This window comes from Otolemur garnettii, unplaced genomic scaffold, assembly GCF_000181295.1.
Source record: "Otolemur garnettii isolate 467f Iridium unplaced genomic scaffold, OtoGar3 scaffold00004, whole genome shotgun sequence".
Lineage (NCBI taxonomy): Eukaryota > Metazoa > Chordata > Mammalia > Primates > Galagidae > Otolemur > Otolemur garnettii.
This window is the reverse complement of record NW_003852399.1, coordinates 26,117,700-26,141,683: the sequence shown is the minus strand read 5'-3', so window position 1 is coordinate 26,141,683 and position 23,984 is coordinate 26,117,700. Positions and strand designations below refer to the sequence as shown.

Genomic DNA, 23,984 nt, shown 5'->3' with positions numbered 1-23,984 from the left:
GTTGGAGGTTGCTGTGAGCTGTGATGCCACGGCACTCTACCCAGGGGGACAGCTTGAGGCTCCGTCTCAAAAAAAAAAAGAAGCAGAGTGTTGAAAGAGGGCGTTGATTACCAGAAACCAGAAGGCTCCGTGGAATTTAGCATGATCACCAGGGACTCAAAGTTTACTTTACTGTTTTGATTTCATCTTAGAACATCTGTAGTTTTGATTCCAATTTGAAATCGCTTAATTCAGTAAACAGAATTTTTCAATTGGATTTTGGTGTTTAGAAAATTAGGGTTTTTTTTTTAAGCCTATAGCAGACATGGCTAGTTGGCTACCCAATAGCCATTGCCCCTTCTTGTCTTCTAAGAAATGGTGATTTTTATTTGGGATGATAAAATGCTCAGCCCCAGGTGATGATTCAGGCTTCCTCTAAGCCAATCATAAATCCTATTTCTCTTGTTTGTTGCCTGATTTGCAAACTGCCCTGAAACGAAGAGTCGTAATAAGGCCCAGTGTGGCCAATGAGACATAACAGAAAGTCTACTGGGGGATTTCCAGGGTAAAGCTTTTGCTTTTCAGAGATGTGAGATACAGATTAAGCATTCCTAATCCAAAAGCCGGAACTTCTGGAGCAAGGACAAGTGGAAAACACTACAAATGGAGAATTCCATGCCTGACCCTGTGTGACTGGTAACAGTCAAAATTCAGGCACATGACACGGTTTTCATTGCTGGTCTTTAGCATCTGCTATGGGTATTCTGGTGAGACTACTGTGCTCAGTTACCCGGAACACATAGTTTTTTCACTGTATTTAGGGACCATCACACTTTCTACTATTAACTACTTACACGTGAATAAATGTAAGAAAATTATTACTTATTGGTAGCATATAAATTCAGAGTTGGGAATGGTGGTCAAATAATTGCAGAGTGTCCACATGGGTGGCTGAGCTAGTGACACCTTTGCTTTTTTGATGGTTTAATGCATAGAACTTTATTGTTTGCATGAAATTACTTAAAACATTACATAAAATAACCTTCAGACTAAGGTATATATGAAATAAATTTTGTGTTTAGACTCAGTCTCACCTTCCAGATAACTCATTATGTACAGACATGCACTGCTTAATGGCAGATATATGTTTTGAGAAATGCATTGTTGGACAATGTTGTCATTGTGTGGACATCCTGGAGTGTACTCACACACACCGAGATGATACAGCCTGCTATACCCCTCAGCTACAAGCCTGTGCAGCATGTTACTGTACTGAATACGCGGGCAGTGAAACACAACAGTAAGTATGTAGGCACCTAAACATTGAAAAAGTACAGTACAAATATGGTATTAAAATCTTATAGGACTATGGCTGCCTATGTGATCTATTGTTTTCTTAACTGTTGTTATGAAACACAAAATCAAAAAAAATCCAAAATCCAAAAAAATCCTAAATCCCAAGCCTCTGGTCCCAAGCATTTCGAATAAGGAATATTGGACCTGTAGCTTTTGATCTGCTTGGAAAAGGCCCTGAAGAGAAAAAAGAATATTAGCAATCCAATCTTTACCTCCAGTGTTATTGAGATAATTTAAAATGTGTATTGGCTAAGCCAGAAGTAAGGAAACAAATCCAGCCCACCCTGTGTTTTTGTAAATAGAGCTTTACTGGAACGCAGCCAGGGGACATCATGTGCTATCTATGGCTGCTTCCAACAGAGTAATTGCAAAAAGGATCATACTTTAGAACTCAAATTCTAAAGTATTTACCAGCTGGTCCTTTAAGAAAAGTTTACAGACACCTGGTCTAAGCCACTGTTGGTTGAATCTCCTATTGCTTGGTAATTAAATTCATTTGTAACTGATATGAAGGCCATTGTGACCAGCAAAATAAAACAAAATAAAAAGTCATTGCAGTCCAGAAAGAGAGTGTGTGGCACACTCCAGTGCCCTGCTCTAGTTGGGCTGGGTAATGTGCTTTTTTCCACCCAGCAAGCAAGACAACATTTCAGCACAGAAGGTTTTCATGCACTGCCCTGAGAACTCACCTGCTTGGTATAAATAACAAACCACTGCCAGCGACTATCCTCACTGTATTGAAATCTGAGCTCCAAGTTCTGGTTGAGAGTTCGCTGGGGCCCATCCAAATCCAGCAGAGTTCCCTGCAGAGGAAAAGATATTTGATATTCAATAGAAGTTTAAATGTCTGTTAATGTGCTGGCCAAAATGTCAAAATGAACAAGACTGTCCTTATGGCCAAGAAGCTATCAGTGGATTGAGGAGCCACAAAAGTAAACCAGCACAGTGTGGTGCTGTGAGCGCTGGAGCAGAAGCAGACACAGGTCTATGGAAATAAACAGGAATGGGCAGCTAACCCAGGCTGGGAGGGGACGGGGGGCTTGCTGGAGGGAGGAGGCATCTGAGCAAAGTAGAAACTATCCACGTTTGTTTTGTTTTGGGGGGTGGGAGTGAAGGTGAGAGGTGGTCCCAGGTAGAAGAAAGAGCAAGTGCAAATTCACTGAGGCAGAAGGAAGCCTGGCACATTGGAGACACCGTGAGGGATGGAGTTTGGCTGCAACTCAGCCTCCGTGCACAGAGGGTGGTGTGAAAAGAGGTTAGAGGCAGGGTAGGACCAGATCCTGAAAGCTGGCTAGGGGACATCTGTGACTTTTGTTATACAGCATCTATCACTCTTCTCCCAAGTATGGGGTCTCAAATTCTCTTGGGAAAACCATGTCTCTTCCACTGGAGGTTATCTATGTAGGACTGTCAGGGAATGGTGAGTCAGAAGGTGGCATATGACACAAGGTTAGACCAGTGGATAAGTAATTCTGTGTGTTCCTCGTTTGATTCCAGAGTAGAGACACCCAAAGAACAGGCCCCAATAAAGAGTTCCTGTTTCCTATAAATCTGACCTTCTTTGGTCCCTGCTTTTCATAAGCTTCAGCTTTTCCTTTGAATGTGTAGGTTACTACACATTGTTCCAATAATTCCCTTTTTCTACTAGCATTGGTTTCTGTTGCTTGCTACCAAGCAGCCATAACTCTTATAGGTTTTATAAGCTAAGGATCTTTTCCCTACAGAGGGCAACAGACGTCAAGAGATTTTAGCCAGACACAGATAAATAACTTGTAATCTCAGATACTCAGAAGGTTGAGGCAGAATTCTTTGAGCCCAAGAGTTCAGGACCCGCCTGGGTAACATAATAAGACTTTGCCTCAAGAAAAAAAAAAAAAAAAATATATATATATATATATATGTATATATACACACACACACAAACATATACACATATATACTTAAAAGCTGGGAAGTAATACAATTAGATTTATATTTTTAAAATATGGGTCTGACAGCATCAGTGTAAAAAATGAACTGGGAATAGCTGTTTTCAGACGTCAAACAACAGATAATGCAGGATTGTTAACCCAGAAAGAAGGAAACCAAACAAGTGAGTCCCACCATTATCCCAGCTTACTGCCGAAAGGAGTTTTCAGGGTGTAGCTCAAGGACAGGGAACCCAAACAGATCCCAGAGATCTTGTTGAGTTGAGGAGAAAGAGATGTTTAAAGAAGCTAAAGTTCAAATTTATTGGGCAGAATACCAAAGAGCAGGGCATTATACACAGAGCTCTGAGGCCTCCTCTCAAATCTGTGTACATGGAGAGTAAACTCTGTGAGGCTAGGGAAAGAGCTGAAAAACAGTAACCTGAACAATTCCAGGAGGTCACAAATAAGGCTGCAGAGAGTTCATGTTCCCATCAGTCAGGATAGAGCAACAAGGCCAAGATGTTGGGTAGAGTTCTAAGATGAGTACCTCTGGAGTAAAGGGCTAAATTAGCTCTAAAGACTACTCTGGATTTTGCAGAAGCTTAAAAGCAAACCTCAAAAAAGTAAAACTAATCCCAAGTAACTTACCTGCATGTCAGAACAAAGTCTAATACTCTTTTAAGGAATTTAATAAAATTCAACCATGTAAAATGTGACGATGTTTGACATCCCACCAAAAGATTACCTGGCATGAAAAGGGGAAGGAAAATATTATCTGAAAGTAGGAGAGAAAACTCAATCAATAGAAACAGATCCAGAAATGACGGAGATGATGGATAGTAGATAAAAACATTAAAACAGTTATTTAAAGTATGTTCCGCACACTTGGGAATTGGGGAAAAAAAATAGAAGCATGGTAAAGAGAGAAATAGGAGATGAAAAATACAATATTAGAAGTAAAAATGCACTGGATGGTATAAATAGCAATACTAGACATTATATAAGAAAATATCAATAATCTTAAAGCCACAGCAATAGAGACTACCCAAAATAAAGCAGAGAGAAAAAATACTGAAGTAAATAAAACCACCCATTAATAAATACAATGATACCCATTAGGTTGGCTGTAATAAATAAAAGAAAATCAGATAATCATAAGTACCGTGTTTCCCCAAAAATAAGACACTGTCTTATATTTATTTTTTCTCAAGAAGACATACTAGGGCTTATTTTCAGGGGATGTCTTCCTCTCTGCTCCAAAATGCATGGTGTGGCTATGCAGATATGCTGCATATCCATGCCCATCACTAGGTCTTATTATCGGGGTAGGGCTTAAATTTAACAAATGCATAGAAATCCTGCTAGGGCTTATTTTTTGAGTAGGTCTTATTTTGGGGGAAACATGGTACTGGTAAAGATATGGGGAAACCAGACCTCTATCTGCTGCTAGTGGGGATATAAAATGGTACAGCCACTGTAGAAAACAGGCTAGCAGTTCCTCAAAAGTTTAAACATAGAATTACCATTTGACCCAGTAATTCTACTCTTAGTATATACCCAAGGAAAATGAAAACATAACTTCACACAAAAGCTTTTGAACAAATGTTCATAGCAGCATAACTCACAACAGCCAGAAAGGTAGAAGCAATCCAAATGTCCACTGATGGATGAATGGATAAATAAAATGTGTTGTAACTGTTTGGTGAAATATGATTTGGCCATTAAAAAAAAATAAAGTACTGATAACATGCTATAGTCAAGATGAACCTTTGAAACATGCCAAGTAAAGAGCTAGTCAGGAAGACCACCTATTACATAATTCCATTAATATGAACTGTCTAGAATAGACAAATCTAATTTACAGGGGAAGAAAGCAGATTAGTGGTTTTCTTGGTTAGTAGTTGGGGGGATGGGGAGGTAACAGGTAAGTGGTTTGGGTTCTTTCTGAGATTAAGTGTTCTGAAACTGACTGTGGTGAAGGTTGCCCAACTCTGAATGCACTAAATACCACTGAATTGTATACTTTATACAGGTGAATTGTATGGTACATGAGTTAGACCTCAATAAAACTCTTAGAAAGAAAGACAAAAATTATGTGACTTTGGTGGAGGAATATATACATGTATCATCAAGAGAGAACAGAGAGCCAGAAATAGATCCACATGAATGTGCCCAAATGATTTTTGACAGAGATGTAAAAACTTAATTGAAGAAAGGCAGCCATTTCAACAAATGGTACCAGAGCAACTCGACTTCCACAGCCCAAACAGGAAACCTTATTTTAAGTTTCATACTCTCTATAAAAAATTAACTCAAAATGGATCAAGGACTAACATGTAAAAGCCATAACTATAAACCTTTCAAGAAAAAAATAGTAAAACTTCAGAGTCTAAGGTTTAGCTAAGAGTTCTTGGACTTGATATCAAAAGTATAATTCATAAAAGGAAAAAAAAGATAGGTTAGATTTCATCAAAATTATCTGCCAAAGACCCTTTTTAAGAAGATAAAAAACTATAGAGTAAGAGAAAATATTTGCAAACTAGATGGTCCATAAAGGACTAGTATCTAGATTACATAAAGAATGCTCAAAATTCAACAGTAAAAATGCAGATAATCCAATTAGAAAATGAATTAAACATCTGAGGAGACATTTCACTGAAGATGTACAGATCTTGTACCATGTTTCCCCCAAAATAAGACACTGTCTTATATTTATTTTTTCTCAAGAAGACACACTCGGGCTTATTTTCAGGGGATGTCTTATTTTTATTAAGTATAATACAACAATATACATTTATTCAAATACGGTTAAGTCATCTTCTTCTGGAACCTGATGGGGGGAGCCGACCTTGTTGGTGGGGCTGGCGCTAGTGATGTGTGAACTCCTCTCCCCTAGCCGTTCACACGTGTGCAATGGGATGCCTGTGACCACAGTTACCACATGCGCACCCATGCAAGTGTGAACGGCTCGGAGAAAGGAGCTGTGGCAGATAAAAGGTATTCCAGTCTTCATTATTGCTCTGCGCAGAAATGCATGGCGTGGCTATGCATCACTAGGTCTTATTATCGGGGTAGGGCTTATATTTAACAAATGCATAGAAATCCTGCTAGGGCTTATTTTGGGGGTAGGTCTCATTTTCGAGGAAACACGGTAAGCACGTGAAAGATGCTCAGCCTCAGGAGCCATGAGGGAAATGCAAATTGGAATCACAATGAAAAGCTATTATAGGCAATTCCTGAGTTACAAACATCTGACTTTCACTTATAAATGGAGGCTAATACAGTAAGTCCCAGAGTTACAAACATTCAATTGAAGTTAGACTTGTGCTTATGAATGGAGGCTCTCACAGGTGGTAGATAAATGTACTTGTTTCAACTTACATACAAATTCAACCTATCTCTTTTATAACTGGGGGGATGCCTGCACATACCTATCAGAGTGACTAAAATACAAAACAGTGACAACACCAAAAGCTGATGAGGATGCTGAGAGACCGGGTCATTCATACCTCGCGGGTGAGAAGGTAAATGGGTAGCCATTCTCTGAAACAGTCCAACAGTTTCTTAAAAAAGCACACACGCGATATTGTATGACCCTGCAGCTGCTCTTCTGGGTGTTCATGCCAGAGAAATGAAGACTCGTGGAAAGACAAAACCCCGTACATGAATATTTACAGCAGCTCGATTCCTAATAGCTAAAAACTGGAAACAACCAGATGTTCCTCAGTGGGTAAATGGTTAAAACAAAGTTTGGCACGTGCCTATCGTGCCCTCCTGCTCAGCAAGGAAAGGAGACAAACGACTGGATGAACTTCTAAAGAATTATGCTGAGCAAAAAAAAGAAAAAGTCAATCCCTAAAGTAATTGACATTTACGGAATACTCCAGAAAAATAGCAGAAGGCACATTCTTTCTGAGCACATAGGAAACACTTACCAGGAAAGATCAAATGTGGAGCCATAAAGCAAGTTTCTTTAAAGGACTGAAATCATGTCAAGTATTTTCTCTGACCCCTGGGGGGTAGAGCGGGCAGGGAGCCGGTCCACCCATCCATGTAGGCAATGCTGAGACTGAGCTGTGAGTGCAGAAACAGTGGGAGGCTCTGAGGGATGACAGGGCTGGCCTCCATCAGCACGTACACATGCAGGATGAGAGTGAGGAGAAAACAGCTAGTTTCACGATTCCTGGTTTGGAAGGTAGGGGTAGCAGAGAAAGTACCGTTTACCAAGCCAGGGACCCAGGAGGAGGAACTCCACAACAGGCAGAGGGAGGGAAGTAGGAGTCTGCCTTTGGGAAAGGTTGTGTTTGAGATGTCAGTGAGATACCATGAGGCATCTAAAGGGAGCGGGAAATCCTGGGCCTTGGAGAGGGAGCTGAGCTATCGATTTCAGAGATATGTAGGGGACAGATGCTAGAAATGGCCCCCCGGGAAACCCCAGCCTGTGGGCAGTGCGTGGAGGGAGAATTGGCTCACAGTAATAGTGGGGGAAGGAGAGGAAGTTTTGAGAAGCAAGAAATTGTTGATAGTGTCAAATGCTCCAGAGAGGGCAAGTGCTAGACAGCTAAAAAGTCCCCAGGGAGCTCATGGGTTTAACAAATGGCCATCATGGCTGCTCTATTAGCTTTTTCCCTTTACTAGTCAACCTCAGTTTCCTGTGCAAAGAGGATGACCGCACTTAGCTGAATGAGTTCTGGGAGAATTTAATAACAGATGTGGTGGTGGCCAGCAGAGCACCTGGTACAATGTAGGGACTCAATAAATCTGATAAGAGTTTCTCTTGTAAGGAGCTGGTGATGCAAGCACAAGCCAGGGCTCCTGAGGAAGAGCTCTGCTGGTCACGGCCAGTTTTGAAGGGTAGTGATCTTACCAGCACTGAGCACATAGTAAGCACTCAATAAATGGTAATGGTTCAAGCAGCAGAGGTCTGCTTTTAGAAGGTAGGAAGTCTTCTGGGAACCCACACCAGACTGCAGATAGGTTTTACCACTGAATGAAGTGCACCGTGGCTTAGATGCCACTCTAGTCAAGGTGGGGATACAGACAGCAAACCTGTCTCCCCAGAGCCAACTTTGTCATCCAAGAGCAACAGGATCTTATTTATTTTTTTGCCATTCGTTTATATTTATTTTTTTAAATTTCAGGTTAATGTGAGGGTACAACTAGGTTACAATATTTGCATTTGTAGTTGTGTCTGCACCCAAGAGGCGTTCCATATCTCACATTGTGCCCATCAAGTGGGAGTATCCTAATCCCCTTCCCCACCCCAGAGCAACAGGATTTTAAAATCACAGGTGAAAACTTGCAACCATGGGCAAAGCAAGGTGTCAAGATACTCACAAGGAAAGTGACCTGCCAGCACTTCACCCCATTCATCTGGAAAACGACATCCTGGGTCTGGTCACCAGGCAGGGTGATGCAGCAGCTGATCTCGTTGTTGCCGATGGAGAGGACAGCCCCACAGCCTGGTTCCGGACAGTCGCAGGTGCATGGGTCCAGCTGCATGTACCCGTAGTGCTGTACCTCCTGGCACAGCTCCAAAAACTGTTCCAAAATCAGGGCAGGTGACGGGTAGAGGGAAGCAAAAGACCATTTGAAGCAAACAGAAACCTCACATCACAAGCTCCTGCCATCCTCACAGAACACATGGAATCACGACCTGGACAAGCATGGTGGCTCATGCCTGTGATCCCAGCACTTGGGAGGCTGAGATGGGTGGATTGCCTGAGTTCACAGGTTCGAGACCAGCCTGAGCCAGAGCAAGACCTCATCTCTAAAAATAGCTGGGCATTGTGATGGGCACCTGTAGTCCCAGCTACTTGAGAGGCTTAAGGCCCAGAGTTTGAGGTTGCTGTGAGCTGTGACACCACGGCACTGTACCCAGGGTGACAGCTTGAGACTCTGTCTCAAAAAAAAAAAAAAAAATGGTGAAGCTCTATTTTGCAAGAGAGTTGAAGATGAATAAATAACCTCTTTAAGATGAGTATTGGTATTTGCTATTCAATAAAGGAGTATTGTGATATTACTAACTATATGAAAATCAAGAGACAGAAATCCACAAAGATTTTTATACTTGAAAAATTATTTCTTTTAAGAAGATTGTATCTGAATAACACAACATAGGTAATTACAGAAGATATATTTGTATATTTTCATTTGGATCAGGGGGCTGGCAAGTACTTACATATAGTAAGTATTTTAAGCTTCCTGGGCATATGGGTTCTATGGCAACTACCCACCTCTGCCATTGTAGCACAAAAGCAGCCTTAAACGTAACATGAATGAGTGTGACTATGTGTCAATAAAACTTTATCTATACAACAGTGGCACATGGACCATAGTTAGCCTATCTCTAATTTAGAATCAGATGATTCTTTAAATTAATTTTATTCACTTTTAGTTCCGAGTTTTATTGTATATATACATAAAATAATAGTTGTTAATGCATTTGCTCCTTTAGCAGGAGAAGAACTTCACAAATAATGCTGGTTATTTACCAGTACATTTCAGTTAATTTCAATGATTTCATTTTTTTCACCTAATTCATGTCTTCAAAATTTTTAAAATGCATTATTATGAATAATATGATAAATTTAAGTAAAGCATTTACTAGAGAAGATCAAATTTGCTTTGTGGAAAAAAATACAAGTACACATTTAAGGAGAGCATTGTAAAAATAATATTCTTAGTACATTAAGAAGTTTATAGGGCAGGCATGTGCTTAGAATTGCTGGTGGTACATACAATCTGTGATTGTGTCTGAAGTACCAGCAATATTCTACCCATCAAAATAGAAGCTGTAATTGTACAAATTTGCAAATACAGAGAAACTCCACTGCAAGGTTTTTGTGACAAAGCTTAGGTAGAACCCCCGGGGGATTGGGAAGGATAGTAAAAAATAATGTCAGTATGTACCTTTTCCTTTTCTTTCTTTCTTTTTTTTTCTGTAGCCCATCAATTAAAATCTCAAAGTGTCTGAGCCTTTGAAGAATTACTTTGGATGTCAACCTAAGTATACATAAGTCCTCTAAATTTTAATTGTATTCTGTTTAAAATCAATGCTATAGTTGTGAACATTGGCCAAGACAAAAGCATACAAACAAAAAAACAACACAGTGAAGCAGAGGCCGTTTCTTCTGTTAAAATGTCTTATTTGTCAGACTCATTCCCTGCTGGGGAGCAGGAGGTGTGTGAGTTGGTACCACCGTTAGGGAAGCTTTAAAAACAGATGCTTAGAAATATATCCTGAGGAATAATAGAACACATATTCAAAGACAGGATGTTGGCTGCAGTGTGCAGGGACTTCAGCCAGGAACTGTAGCAGGTGCCGTGAATCCACAGAGTAAGTAGAAATTAGACACAGTCCTGGGCCTCATGGTGCTCCCTGCCAAAGTGATTTATAGCAGCAAAAGCTACAAACAACCTGACTTCCAATAATAGAAAGCCGGTTAGGCAGACGATGACATAATCATGAAATAGAATACTCTGTAGTCACTAAAAATATTTCTGAGGATCTATGTCAATTAACATGGCAAAGGACTCACTATGGTCTGTATTTTTACACCCTTTTAACAACAAGCTTTCATCAATTCTATAATCAGAAAAATCAATAAAAGTTTTCTTTTTTTAAAGAGCCTTTCAGTGCTTTATAAATGACAGAAGCAGCTCAAATCCAACATGTTTCTTTAACCCTCTTCCAAGGGATTTCTCTTGGTACAATATTTGATTCACCTTTGTTCGATTGTCTTCTTTCTGGAGAGCTTCTAATTTCTCCCTCTGCACCTGTGTGGGTTTGGCCCATCCTTTTCCAATGTCCTGTACTGCCTTAAAACAACAGAAATTGTAAAATGAGCAATCTTAGCAGAAATGAATTAATCTGACAAAAACATACTTGTATATGAAGCGCTGTTAGAACAGACCCAAATGGACACATATTGAAGGACTTAGCATGTTAGGGAGGTTACTCTTTAAATTAGTGAGTTAGGAAGAACAATTCATTTGGGGACAATTGGCAACATTTGGCAAAGAAAATAAAATGAGTTTTTTCCCCAGCACTCCTTGATCAAATAAATTCCAGATAGCTCAAAGATTTAAATGTAAAAAACTATAAAAGAACTTGAAAAGATTATCTTTATCTGATCTTGAGATAGAAAATATCTTTTTAAGATATAAAGGCCAAAATGTCATAATGAAGGAATAGTAATATATAATTACCTGAAAATGTAAAGGCCACCAGAACAAAATTAAATCAAATGGAAAACCAGGGGAAATGGCGGCATCACATATGACAAAACATTAATATTTACATAAAGCAATAGGAGAAATGCAAACATTCACAAAAGGAAAATGGATAAAAGATACGTTTCGGCAATTAACACACACACAAAATCCCAAGTGACAAATATATTTGAATCGTAAACATTGATGTTGGAAAAAACATATTGATAAGGCCATAATTGTTATTGTTTATACTAATGAAAAGTCTCAGCTTGTTAGTTAATAACCTGTATAGTGCTAATGATGTGTCTGGCAGTGTTCTAAGTATTTCAACTCGATCCTCACAGCCACTCTGTGTGATAGATGCTATTATGATATGCCCCAATAGCAGTAGACCTTAAATTTTTATAAAACACAAAATAAATATAAAACAAAAAAAACCTCACATGCATACTTGTGAGTCGAGGCAATGCATGTGCACATAAATGGATATATATGAAATAAACACATCGGCAAACAGTTTATGTGTGGGGATGATTTCAGATTTGGGGTGACAGTCACCTTCATTTTTGAACTCTTCCATATTTGCACCTTGTTTATAAGACAAAAATTTTACAACTTTTTAAAAAATTAAAAATTGAATATATTGCCGGACCCTGTCTGGTCAGCTTTGAGTAACTGCCAAGTGTCCCCAAACCCCAAATCCTTAATGGATTTCTCGGTTGTTTCCTAAGCCCTGGCAGAGCGACACTGGGCTCGAAGGCAGACATGGCCTGGAGGACAATGGCCCCCTCTGGAAGTTTGGCAGGGTTGTTCTGGAGCAGAATGAAACATGGACGTAAGGCTGCTGTCTATTATTTGCAGCCTGCCTTCCTGCTCCAGGCCCTTTCCTGTGCTCATCCCTCTCCCACTGGCACCCAGATCCCCTCCCCTTTAGCCAACCTGGCCCTAGACAGCTTGGTATGAGCTGTAGTCTCATCAGCTGCATAACCCCAGCCTGTGCTACTGTGACTTATTAAGATTGAACAGCACGGGCCTTTGTTCCTCAGTTAGATGGTCAACCCCCCCAAGGGATGACCCTGTGCCCTCCGCCTTAGGGAATCTTGCCCTGTGTCCTACATACAGCAAACACTCAATAATCCTCTGCCAATTACTAGGGGCTTATTTACACCTTAGTCTGAACACAAGGCTATGTGTTACGTCCCTCAGGGTCATGCTTTATCTCTGAAAGAAGAGAACACTCTTTTGGACGTTGGGGAAAAGGATTTAGAGAGGAGAAAAATAATATTTGTTGAGAACCGGTTTTAGATAGATTTTCTCATTGACTGTTTCCCAGGTCCAGTAGTGCCCCTTTATCTTTGCGGGGTGCCTTCCAAGACCTGCAGTAGCGGCCTGAAACCACAGAGGGCACCAAACTCTATCTATGCCATGTTTTTTACTGGGTATACACAACTTTGATAAAGTTTAACTTACAAATTAAGCACAATACTCTTGCACTTTGGGGCCTCTATGAAGTAAAAGAAGGGTTACTTGAACACAAGCGTTGCGCTACCTCGACAATCTGATAACTGAGATGTTATAAAGTGACTAACAGGCAGGTGGGCAAAGGAAGGGTTTCTGTCCTGGGTGGGATGGAGTGGGATGGAACGAGAATTCATCATGCTACTCAGAGCTGCACACAACTTAAAAGTTATGAATTGTTTATTTCTGGAATTTTCCATTTAACATTTTTGGACCATGGTTGATCACAGGTAACTGAATCCAGGGAAAGTGAGACTTTGGATAAGGATAAGGGGGTACTGCTATATTCAGTAGGAGAGGAACAATTACCACCATTTTACAGATGGGTAAATTGAGGTTCAGAGAGGTTATGACATTCAAGATAACCCAGGAAGTGAGTGGCAGGAATTAGATTAAACCCATGTCTGAGCACTACCCTCGAGCCCTCTGACCCTTGCCCAAGCCACTGACTTCTTACCAGATAGGCACATACCTGCCCCAAGACTCTCTCCTTGCTGCTAAGTGTTCTCAGAAATGAACCTACAGGCCTGGCACCGGCCACGTACACTGGGACTGGTGGGTTCGAGCCCGGACCAGGCCTACTAAACAACAATGACAACTACAACAAAAAAGTAGCTGGGTGTTGTGGTGGGCACCTATGGTCCCAGCTACTTGGGAGGCTGAGGCAAGAGAATCACTTAAGCCCGAGAGTTAGAGGTTGCTGTGAGCTGTGATGCCTCAGCACTCTACTGAGGGCAACATAGTGAGACTCTGTCTCCCCCTCCCCCCCCAAAAAAGAAAAGAAAATAAATGAACCTACACACCCCACCAGAAAGGAATCATCAGGGACACGAAGAACTAAGCATCTTTTTCTTTCCTGAATTCACTTTAATTAGGACCCTGAAAGGACTGTTAGCTCAGAGCAACAACATCAAAAAGAAGGCATGGCTACAAAGGAAGATAAACAGGACTCCTGGTGGTAAGTATTAACTGAAGATGTAATCAGTCATCAGTAGGAGACCAGCATCCTCAAACAGCAGAGGTAACACAACTGTTTTTGTTTTATTACCTTTCAAGAGTTGACCCTGTTTATGAGTTTATAAGTCTTCACTCAAATGCACTATATATAGCACCTCGCTCTAAGTTGGTCCGGACTGTGAGTCAAGTTTAGACAAATGTCTCTACAAAGTTATACAGTTCCTGGGTGGCACCCATGGCTCAAAGGAGTAGGGTGCTGGCCCCATATACCAGAGGTGGCGGGTTCAAACCTGGCCCCAGACAAAAACTGCAAAAAAAAAAAAAAAAAAAAAAAAAAGTTATATGATTCCTTCCCTGAAGACTGGCCGAGAGGGACTTATACAGCACCTAATTTTCAAAGGGAAATCACCCAAGCTATGGTTTTTGTGAGCTTCTATCGCACACTAGCGCCCTCCACAGAGGGCACAGTACGAGGCATAGAGAACAGGTGGGTATCAAAGGCAGGCACAGGCCGCTGGGTTCTGGCTGGCTGAAGCAGGGTGGAGGAGGGCCAGGGATGTATGTGCCTGCTCAGGGCACTGGGCCCAGGGAGAGTCAGGAGGCCAGGCCAGCCCTCCACTCCTCACCAAACCAGAGTTCCCATGTGGGGCTCGGCCCTCCTGGAGGAAGGGGCACCTTTTCTAATTCGTACAAAGTTACTGCATGGGCTGAAATGCAGGCCCAGAATTGACTGAACCTTCAAATTTTTAGAGAAAGCCCAGAAATGTATGCTTTTAAATGCAATCTCTCGTTTTGTTAACATCACTCTGTTTAAAAAAGAAGAGGCTTGTGTAAATTTAACATAATGTGAAAAAAAAAGAGAGAGAGAAGAAAGGAAATAGGTTGCGGGAATCCATTGGACTCCTTGGACATCATAGGGCACATCTGCTTATAAAAAATCAAAGGTAGCTCATAAAAAATCAAGAGTATCTTTCTTTTTTGTGAAGGTGTTTATTCAAATATATTCAGAACTTCTATTGAGTTTAGATCAGACGATTTTTCATAAGTTATCATCAACTCTTCCGTGTCCAGAGGTAAAGCCCTAAATGGGCTGGGTCAGACCTCTGTCACCAGCACTCAGGGGCCATTGTCAGACTTCTTGGGTGCCTGACTATATTCAATGTGAAGTAAAAATTATCTTCAGTCTTACACTAAAGTAGTGGCTCTGACTTAGAAGTATGCTTTTAAATATGACATTTTGAATTTTTTTAAAGTGTTTACGGTGAAGGTGTTTACTCAAATAACAGAGTATCTTTTAATAGTTGATTATAATGACTCCATTTTTTGCTATGTATCAGATCTCATAAGAGCTTTGTGAGTTAACTTTTTTAAAGGATGACTGCTTCTTGGTCATCCACGTATCTGAGACACCCAGGACACAGGGGAAGGAAACAGTCTCTGTCCTTGGCCATTCAGAGTCTGGTTAGGGAGAAATGTAGTGAATGGTGAGAAGTGCTAGAACAGAGGATATAAACAAAATACTATGGGAATAGGGAGGGAGGAAGGTATTTTCTTTGAGAAGAGCCAAGGGTGGCTTCCCAAAGGCCCAAGGGCAGCCACTGTGGTCCAGACAGCCCTGCTGCTGCCTTTTGACTTCTCAGAACCTCCACTCAGACTCAGGGGATGATAGCAATGATGATGATGATGATGGTAGTGGTGGTAAGAGTATTATGAGAGCAACTATAATATTTTGAAGATTTTGCCATGCAAAAAGCCAAGATTTGAATATAACAGTCTATTAAAGCTGGGAGAGCCCTTAGACACTATTAGCTCACCCTCATCACTGAACAGGGAGACATTGTGGTTAAGAAGGGTGAAGTGGCTGGCCCAGGACTGCAGAGAGAGAGGGCTGGGGCAGAGCAAGGGACAGACTTCACTTCTCAAACTGCAGTTCAGTGAGCTTTCTATGAAGCCACCTTTCTGCCAGCTGCGAGCAGAGGAAATACCATCATCTATATCTCCCCGGTTTACAACTCCTTAATGAAGACAGATTAAGAAATCATAGCATGGGGCTGACAGTTCCAACCTCTCACCACAGTGGGAACTGGAAGCTGGGCCATCACAACTGTAGTTCCCATAGGAAGGATACTAGAATTAGGTGATATGTTCTCTACTAAGGACTTGACATCATAAAAACCAGATACAATGTATCATAATGGCAAGGATACAATGGCTGTGAGCTGTAATGAACACTTAAAATGGTAAATTCAGCTCCAACTCATACAACGTGGGTATAAGTATACTAGATACGATTATATGTGGATGGAAGTATAATATGAAGTGAACTCAAGCTATATTCTGGCCATACAAATATAATAGTGAATATTAAACATTTAATAAATGATGCTTTGATTTGCTTCTTTAGGATTTAGAAAAACTTTGTGGTCTTGATCTCTTAGAAAGTCACCTAAGGGATTACACATTGAGATTCTTTCCTATGCCCTCCTAAGCCAAAGCATCAAAATCTACCCACTGGCCTTTTTTTTTTTTTTTTTAAGACAAAGTTTTACTTTGCTCCCCTCAGTAGAGTGCTCTGGTATCATAGCTCCCAGCAACCTCAACTCCTGGGATCAAGTGATCATCTTGCCTCAGCTTCCTGAGTAGCTGGGACTATAGGTACCTGCCACAACCCCAGCTATTTTTAGAGATGGGGTCTCGCTCTAGCTCAGGCTGGTCTTGAACTCCTGAACTCAGACAATCCACCTGCCTCGGCCTTCCAGAGGGCTGGGATTACAGGCCCACTGACCTTTTGGTTGTGCCCAAAGTTATACAGTAGGTTTTCTTCTTTCCTAGTCTCCTTGAAAAGTTCATTAAAAGTAATGACTGGACCATAACCTCTCTCCTCTTTCCAAAATTCTACCTCCTGAGTTGGAGGCAGCCCTGGCAGGCGTGTGACCATCACCCTGCCGGTTGCTTGAGAACAGACTATAGGATATTCTCGGGAGACTCCCTGAAAGAAGTTTCCAAGTCTCCCCCCCAAAATGGTCCAGCCAGGCCTGGGCAGCGTCAGGTCCCTGAGGATGTTGGTGTGGTGAGCTGGTGAGCGTGCACGCTTGGAAGTGGCTGGCAGAGCACTGAGGCTGGGTAATGTGGTGGGTGCATCAAGTCACTACTTGGCAGAACCTCCGCCACACCAGGCAGGGGAAGGGAACAGAGGCCAAGCTCTAAATTTATTTTATTGGAGGCTAAGGGGCAGGGATAGGCAGGACCCACTATATAATGTGCAGGACCTATCTGTGAAGAATGAACATGCAAGTTCTTGGTTCAAAAATAATTAAGGATTTCAACAGCAGATCATCAAACAAGCAAGGGCCTTATAGAACTGCATGGGTTACGTGGGCATGAAGTCAGCCCTCAGCGCAGGTAAGGCTGCTTGTTGGCTCAGGGAAAAGAGGGCTATGTTAGAGTGAAAGTCGGGGTCATGTGTGACTTTAAATTATGAGGTATTCTTTCGAGGCTCATCAAATTAGCCTAAGTAATAAAGAGGGTGCCAAAAAAGTATATACATTTTAAGAAAAGAACAGACTACATTAAAATTAAAATACTCAATATATATCAGTAATGTTTGCTATCTGGTATAGTGTATCTCGTATGTCTTGTAATTGCAGAAGTCAAATGTGACTTGAGGATTACAATTTTAATATTGTTTGTTCCTTTTTAAAAATGTGCATACATTTTTTGGCACTCTCTGTAGATGCAGAAGGTTGCAAATGCAGAGAGCAATTTAAAATAGAGGTAGAATTCTTTTTATTCCTCTTTCTAAACTGCTCTTCTTTTGTTTTTTAAATCATAATAAAATATGTACAACACAACATCGATCATTTTAATCCTTCCTAAGTGACCAGGTCAGTGGCATTATATGTGTGTACATTCACAGTGGTGAGTGACTGTCACCACTATCTATACCTAAAAATTTTTCATCAGCACCCAACAAAAACTTGTATCTAAATAATAACTTCTAAATAATAACTTCTTCCCGCCTCACCGTAGCCCTTGGTAACTTCTGTTGTACTTTCTGTTGATATGAATTTGCCTATTCTAGGTATGAATATAGAATTGTTACCTACCACATTTTTTTTAATGATTCCAAACCAAATAGCCTGTAACACATGGTCTTCTGAGGATCCTTGGCAACACTCACCTGCATATAGAGCAAATCTATGGCCGCTCTGCAGCCCATCAGCATGGAGTCGAGGGCTGGATCCAGATACCTGCATCATTCAGGAGCATTAGTGTAAGTCACATGCCGTGGAAATGGCACGCCCGGGAGTGAGTGCCCTATGAAGCAGGGGCCCCTTTACTAACAAAGCCACACCCCTATCTATACTTGTTTACCATCTCTGTGGTACCCCCCACCTCTTTTCTTTCCTAATTTCTTTATTCTATAAGCTTTTGCCTGGTGGGCTCTGAGAATAAAGATGTAAACAAAAAGACAAGTTCTAGTGGGAACAGTCCATATCCCTGTTCACACTCAGCCTCCCTCTTGGACGTCAAGTCCTGGATTGCCTTTCCCCTCCCCTCAGGGCCTGGCAGAGTCATCTTCCCTATACAGACCCACCCCCATAGCCATCACCCTGTACCCAGGCCACCCTCACAGCCTGAGCTGCTCTAGTAACCTTCTCCATAGGCTTTCTGCTTCATTTGGGTGCCCTCACCTCACTCTTCACATCCTAACCTGAGTGCTCCTCCCTGCGTACCCCTGGAGACTCTCCTAGCCCTGGGAGTTAGATCATCAACCCTACTTGCTTCCCAGGCCCTCGGTGGACCATTCCTACTCTAATTTCCAAATCCCTCTCCTACCATCCCCAGCCCAGCAGTACATTCTAACCCTGCTTTCTCTCCTCTCTCCCTGCCTGGGAGACCACTTCCTACACCAACCTCCTTCCCTGACTGATCCGCCTTGCTCTGCAAGCCTCAGCAGCATCCTCACCACTGGTCCCTGATCCCCAAAGCTGTGTTAGCCACCATCCTCTGGACTTCCTCAGACCCTTGTCTTCATCCTGACCACTGCTCCGATCAAGTTTTCTTAACACCATATGTGAAGAACCCTGAGAGCAGGGGCTGGGTCCTATCCAGAGTTGTCTCTCTGCACCATGACTTGAGAATAATTTGCAAATAGCAAAGGCTCCATGTCAGTCCATTAGATCCAGAATCACGAGGATGAACTGAAACTAGTTACCGCATAAGCAGGGTAGCATGTTAAGAAAGGACAGGAACTGTCAAGGCACTATGGCTGATCTAGAGTGAACCAGCAGGTAAGGTAGAGCCTCTACATACAGAATCGCAGGGTGAATTGGCCGATGGGTGGGCTTAGACCGGGAAAATCAGGGTTGCACATTTCACACTCTATTTAGGTACATCCTCGCACATCCCAGAGGCCCCTGTGTGCAGAGAATAGCAACCATTGCAACAGAGAGTTAGAAGACACCCTGACCCATCCCAGACTGGGGCTCTGAGAGGCCAGGGAAGGCACCCTCTGGTCTGGAAGTAACCACATCACCCTGGAGAGAGGACCTAGAGAATCCTCAAAGAAAAATTCTTGAATCTCCAACTAGACCTTACTGCGAGGCCTCACTTGTTATGAATATACAGCTTTTAGACTTGCCCCTTGTGCTAGCCTAACAAGGCCCCCTCTGGAAAGAGGGTGAGGCACCTGGGGTCCTCCACCAGGCTCTCCCCTCATAGGTCCTGGTCCCCAGCTCTAACACACAAGTTCCCACAAGCAAAGATGATCTACTGGATCCTAGATGCTGGCCTATGATTGGGTAGATGTTTTATCTTGTACTTATTCTGGAATTTACCTATTAAGTGAAGACAAAGGGAAAGCCTAATTCAAGCTGCAAGGTAAGGAAGAGAATCCTCATTGCTCCTTTGATCTCAAGTTTTCAGGACAGCTCATGAGCAAAAACAACAAGAAAATCTAAGCCCCAGGGATTTTGTCTTTCTTTGCTTACTCTGATCATTATCATCAATATAACAGTAACAAACATAACCAAAACTTACTGAGCATATGAGATTACTTTATTTAACCCTCATAATAATCCTATGATGTAGGCACTATTATTCCCATTTTACAGATAAAGGAACTGAGGCCTTTAGGCTAAGGTAATATAGCTAAAACCTGAGAGAGCTGGGACTTAGGTTCACATATTCTGGTCCCAGGAACAACCATGCTCAGCCATCACCTCAGTGTAAGCAGCTTCCAGAACAGCTATTCTCTATACATGTAAATGGAACTGAATCCTTCTGTCTTTCTTAGGGTGCTATGGCACAAGATTTTGACCATTTCTCAGAGTACTTCTGAAGAATATTATATGAACTTCTAGCTTTGCTGAGATCTTCCTTCCAAAATTCAAAGCCACAAACTGGGGCTCTAGTGAGGCCAAGCTAACTACTATTCCTAAATTTCAAAATGCCTTTTTTGAAAGCATCTGTGGGTGGGGGTGAACCTAAGCGCATCTAATATAACCATGGCAATAAATCGTGGGAACTAAAGTTTATAGGAATGGGGTGGGGCAGTATCCTGCTTCCTACTGCTATTTTCTATTTGCTTGTTCTCCACAGGACCCCATATTTCTGGGGAAATGATAGTATTTTCTGCAGAGGGACACTTGTGCCCTATCAATCTAGGAATATAGGTGGCCTGGTATGCAATGTTGTCCGTTAGGAGCATAAGCCCAATACTTAGAGTTCAAAGTCACAGCAAATCGGCTGAGTCCACCCATTACTTTCAGAGAATACCACACTTCAACAGAGGAATCAGATCTTGTGATAATCAACAAACTCCTTCTGTTAATATGGTTAGTAATCCTTTCCAAAGCAAACCAATGGCCAAAAATTTATCTCCATTAACTACTTCGAGCCTCCCTGGCCTGCCCCTGTTTTTCAAGCCTTCCCTTCTTGACTGCCCCTCAGTAGAGGTGTTGAATAGATGGCCACCTTCCTCATTTGATACCCCCGAGTGCCCAGCTGAGACTGGTGAAAGTCATCCTCAACGTCCTGTTCTGTAGGACAAGCACTCTGGTTCACGCTACCTTCTCTCGGCTTCACTGCTCTTCCTATGACTTTCCCCAGTCTCTGGTCTCCAGCTGTCAGGCCAGAGCGGGACGAGGTGAGATGTCCCCAAAGGCCTTCTGTACTCAAGTGCTTACCAATTCCGGAGTCCAACTCTACAGTTTTCCACTTCAGAACTTCGAAGACTAACATAAGGGAGTTCAAAGTCCGCCAATTTTTTCACCACTAGAGAAGGGAGAAAGGCAGTCTTACTGGCTGAAACAGCACAAAGAGTTCACATACAGCAGCTTTCAAATGAGAGAGAAAACATTACTAGAAATAATAAAATCACAATAAGAATATTCTCTTGCATTTGCATATAATTTTTAACTTTCTGACGTTCATTCAAAGAATAAAAATTTTTGATATTCATAAAATACCTGCTCCTCGAGTAGGGGATATTTCACACTGTGCTATAGATAAAAAAACAGGTCCAGAGACACCCAGCACCTTCATCAGCACACCTCAGCGCCTGGGGCCACGCCACCACCTGGACCCTTGAAGTTGCGACTCAAAACCTCCACCCCACAGCTTCTGGAGGATACATGTAAACTACTTTGATATTGCTGATACCACTAGAGGACTAGAAAAACACTTGCAACATCTAGAAACACACTGTAGAGAAAAGCAAATTGATGTGAATTGGACTATCTTCTTATACTATTTCATGAAACTTAAAATAAGAATCTAAGAACTTATTTCTATCACCTATTGTATATCAAATATTCCTTAACAGGAATCATGCTGGAGTAAGAGGTCCTGACACCTGGAGACTAGCACTCCATCCCCAGGAGGGTGTGACACGGACTGAGAAGGACACCAGAATTGGGACTAGGGGTGCACAGAGGAAGTACGCTTGCTGGGATGGCCTGAGGACTTGCTGGAGCTGCTCGGTCACAGCTCTCCCTGAACAAAAATGCAACCTTCCACCCCTCAAGCCTTTGGCGCAGAGGCCAAGAACAGAAGCAGAAATTATCCCCTGGGGGGCAACTGGCCCCTGCTGTGACTCCCCCATCTCCTGGGCTGTCCCCCTGCACAGGTGTCTCCTGGCTGCCCTCATTTCTTCTGGCATTCTTACCAGAGAGCTTGCCTTCCTTGCAAAACCGAAAGAGAAAGAGGCCGAAGTAGTCCCAGAGCTCCCGACACAGTTCAATTTTGTGTGACACCACCTTGAACCAAAGACAAGCAAAAAGGGGGAAGGTTAGGAGTAGCCACTGTGCTTCCTAACTGACATGCAGAACTGGAAATTGCCTGCACACATCAGTAAAAAGTGCCCTCGTGGGTAAGCAGACATTCAAAGAAAGCCTTTTGGAATCTAAAAATAGTACATACTTTAGAACATCTAGAAATATAAAAAATTAGAGCAAGGAAAATAAAAATCAGTCCCACCACAATGGACAGAGGCTGTCCCATCTCAGATACGGACACATCTCCTGAGTTATTTTGGTCTTTATTGTCCTGTGGAAGGCAGCAGCCGTCAGCAGCCACGCCCCAGGAACATCTGTCCTTTTTTTTTTTTTTTAATGGAGACAGAGTCTCACTTTATGACCCTCAGTAGAGTAGAGTACTGTAAAATCATAGCTCACAGCAACCTCCAACAACCCCTGGGTCCTTGGGTTTAAGTGATTCTCTAACCTCAGCCTCCCAAGTAGCTGGGATTACAGGCGCCTGCCAGAATGCCTGGCAATTTTTGGTAGAGACAGGGTCTCACTCTGGTTCATGCTAGTCTCGAAACTCTGAGCTCAGGGCAATCCACCCGCCTCGGCCTCCCAGGGTGCTAGGATTACAGGCGTGAGCCACGACACCTGGCCCATCTGTAATATCTGCCCATGGAGGGTGCACACTAACTTACCCCCCTGGGGGCTGGATTACCAGACATTCAGGAAAGGGCCACTCCCCGCTGCCCTGGTGGCACACCAATGTGCACCTGCTACTGTCTCCCTTCATCACTCCAGGCCTGCTTCTCCTGGTGCCTCCTGTGATGGTCAAGGGTAATTTACTATAACATTGGCTCCGTGGAAACCTCAGGTGCCAGGTACCAGCTGCTTCATTTCACTTTCCTCTTTGACCTTTACATCAAACGGCTTTCACTTTGACACCGATGGTTTCACTTCTACCAGCTGGTCTTCAGGCTGTCAGAGGATCTTCCACACTACCACAGACTGTCTCAGCGCCCCCTCCCCGAGCCTGGTCCCTCTTGAAGACTGGGCTCTCATATTTTCCCTGCTCTCCTAGTCTAGCTTGCTGAGCCATCTCTGTACCACCCCCGGGTTCACCTCCCCAGCACTGCACAGGAGCGATGCTCGCTCTAACCACGGCTCTCAGCTCTCTGGGTGGCAGCTGTACAAATACTAGGCTCAAAGGGGCACTTTTCTTGTCAGAGATCTGCAAATTACCCAGCAGGCAGTCTGCCGAGGTGGCTGGGATGAGTGGGTGTTCTCTGCCATGGCTTTGAAAATAAAGAAAAGCTCAGGAATAGTTTCACAACTGTCACTCGACGACAGATTCCCATTCTCCTTCTGTCATGCTTTCCCCACACACACCCAGGAGCAAAACACAGGGCTCTTCCTCGTGTGGGGGTGACTGTGTGGTAGGTACTGTGTGGGAAAGACTTCTTTCCTGCAGTTAATCTGATCCTGACCACTCCGATCCTATCTCTCTCTTTTTTCATCCATTTGGTGAAAAATGTACCAAAGCAGCAGATAAAAAAGAGTGGGATCAAAAAAAAAAAAAAGAACAGAGAAGCTTTTTAGAATTTATACAGATGTAAATATAAAACTTTCTTTTGCAAGCAGTGAGCATCAGCAAAAGAGACGATAAGATTTTCTCTCTTCACAAATGTTAAGGGTAATGGAAACTCGGGAACACGAGCACCCGCAGGAACTCGGAGCCTCCGCAGGGCGTAGCCTGCTGCCCTCCCTGGTGAGCCCACAGGAAAGGAAAAGTCCAGATGGG

At 42.5% G+C, this 23,984-nt stretch overlaps 1 protein-coding gene across 1 annotated transcript in view; it reads right to left on the bottom strand.

Annotated features, from left to right (window-relative positions):
* Positions 1-23,984, bottom strand: part of SNX31 (sorting nexin 31) — a 56,647-nt gene that overhangs the window by 12,350 nt on the left and 20,313 nt on the right. Inside the window, exons 6-11 of the mRNA XM_003782442.1 lie at positions 22,108-22,198; positions 21,128-21,215; positions 18,118-18,187; positions 10,974-11,066; positions 8,583-8,786; positions 2,025-2,138 (exon numbers count right to left, since the gene is read on the bottom strand). Coding sequence (XP_003782490.1) covers positions 2,025-2,138; positions 8,583-8,786; positions 10,974-11,066; positions 18,118-18,187; positions 21,128-21,215; positions 22,108-22,198 — 660 coding nt within the window. The remainder of the gene's footprint in view (positions 1-2,024; positions 2,139-8,582; positions 8,787-10,973; positions 11,067-18,117; positions 18,188-21,127; positions 21,216-22,107; positions 22,199-23,984) is intronic.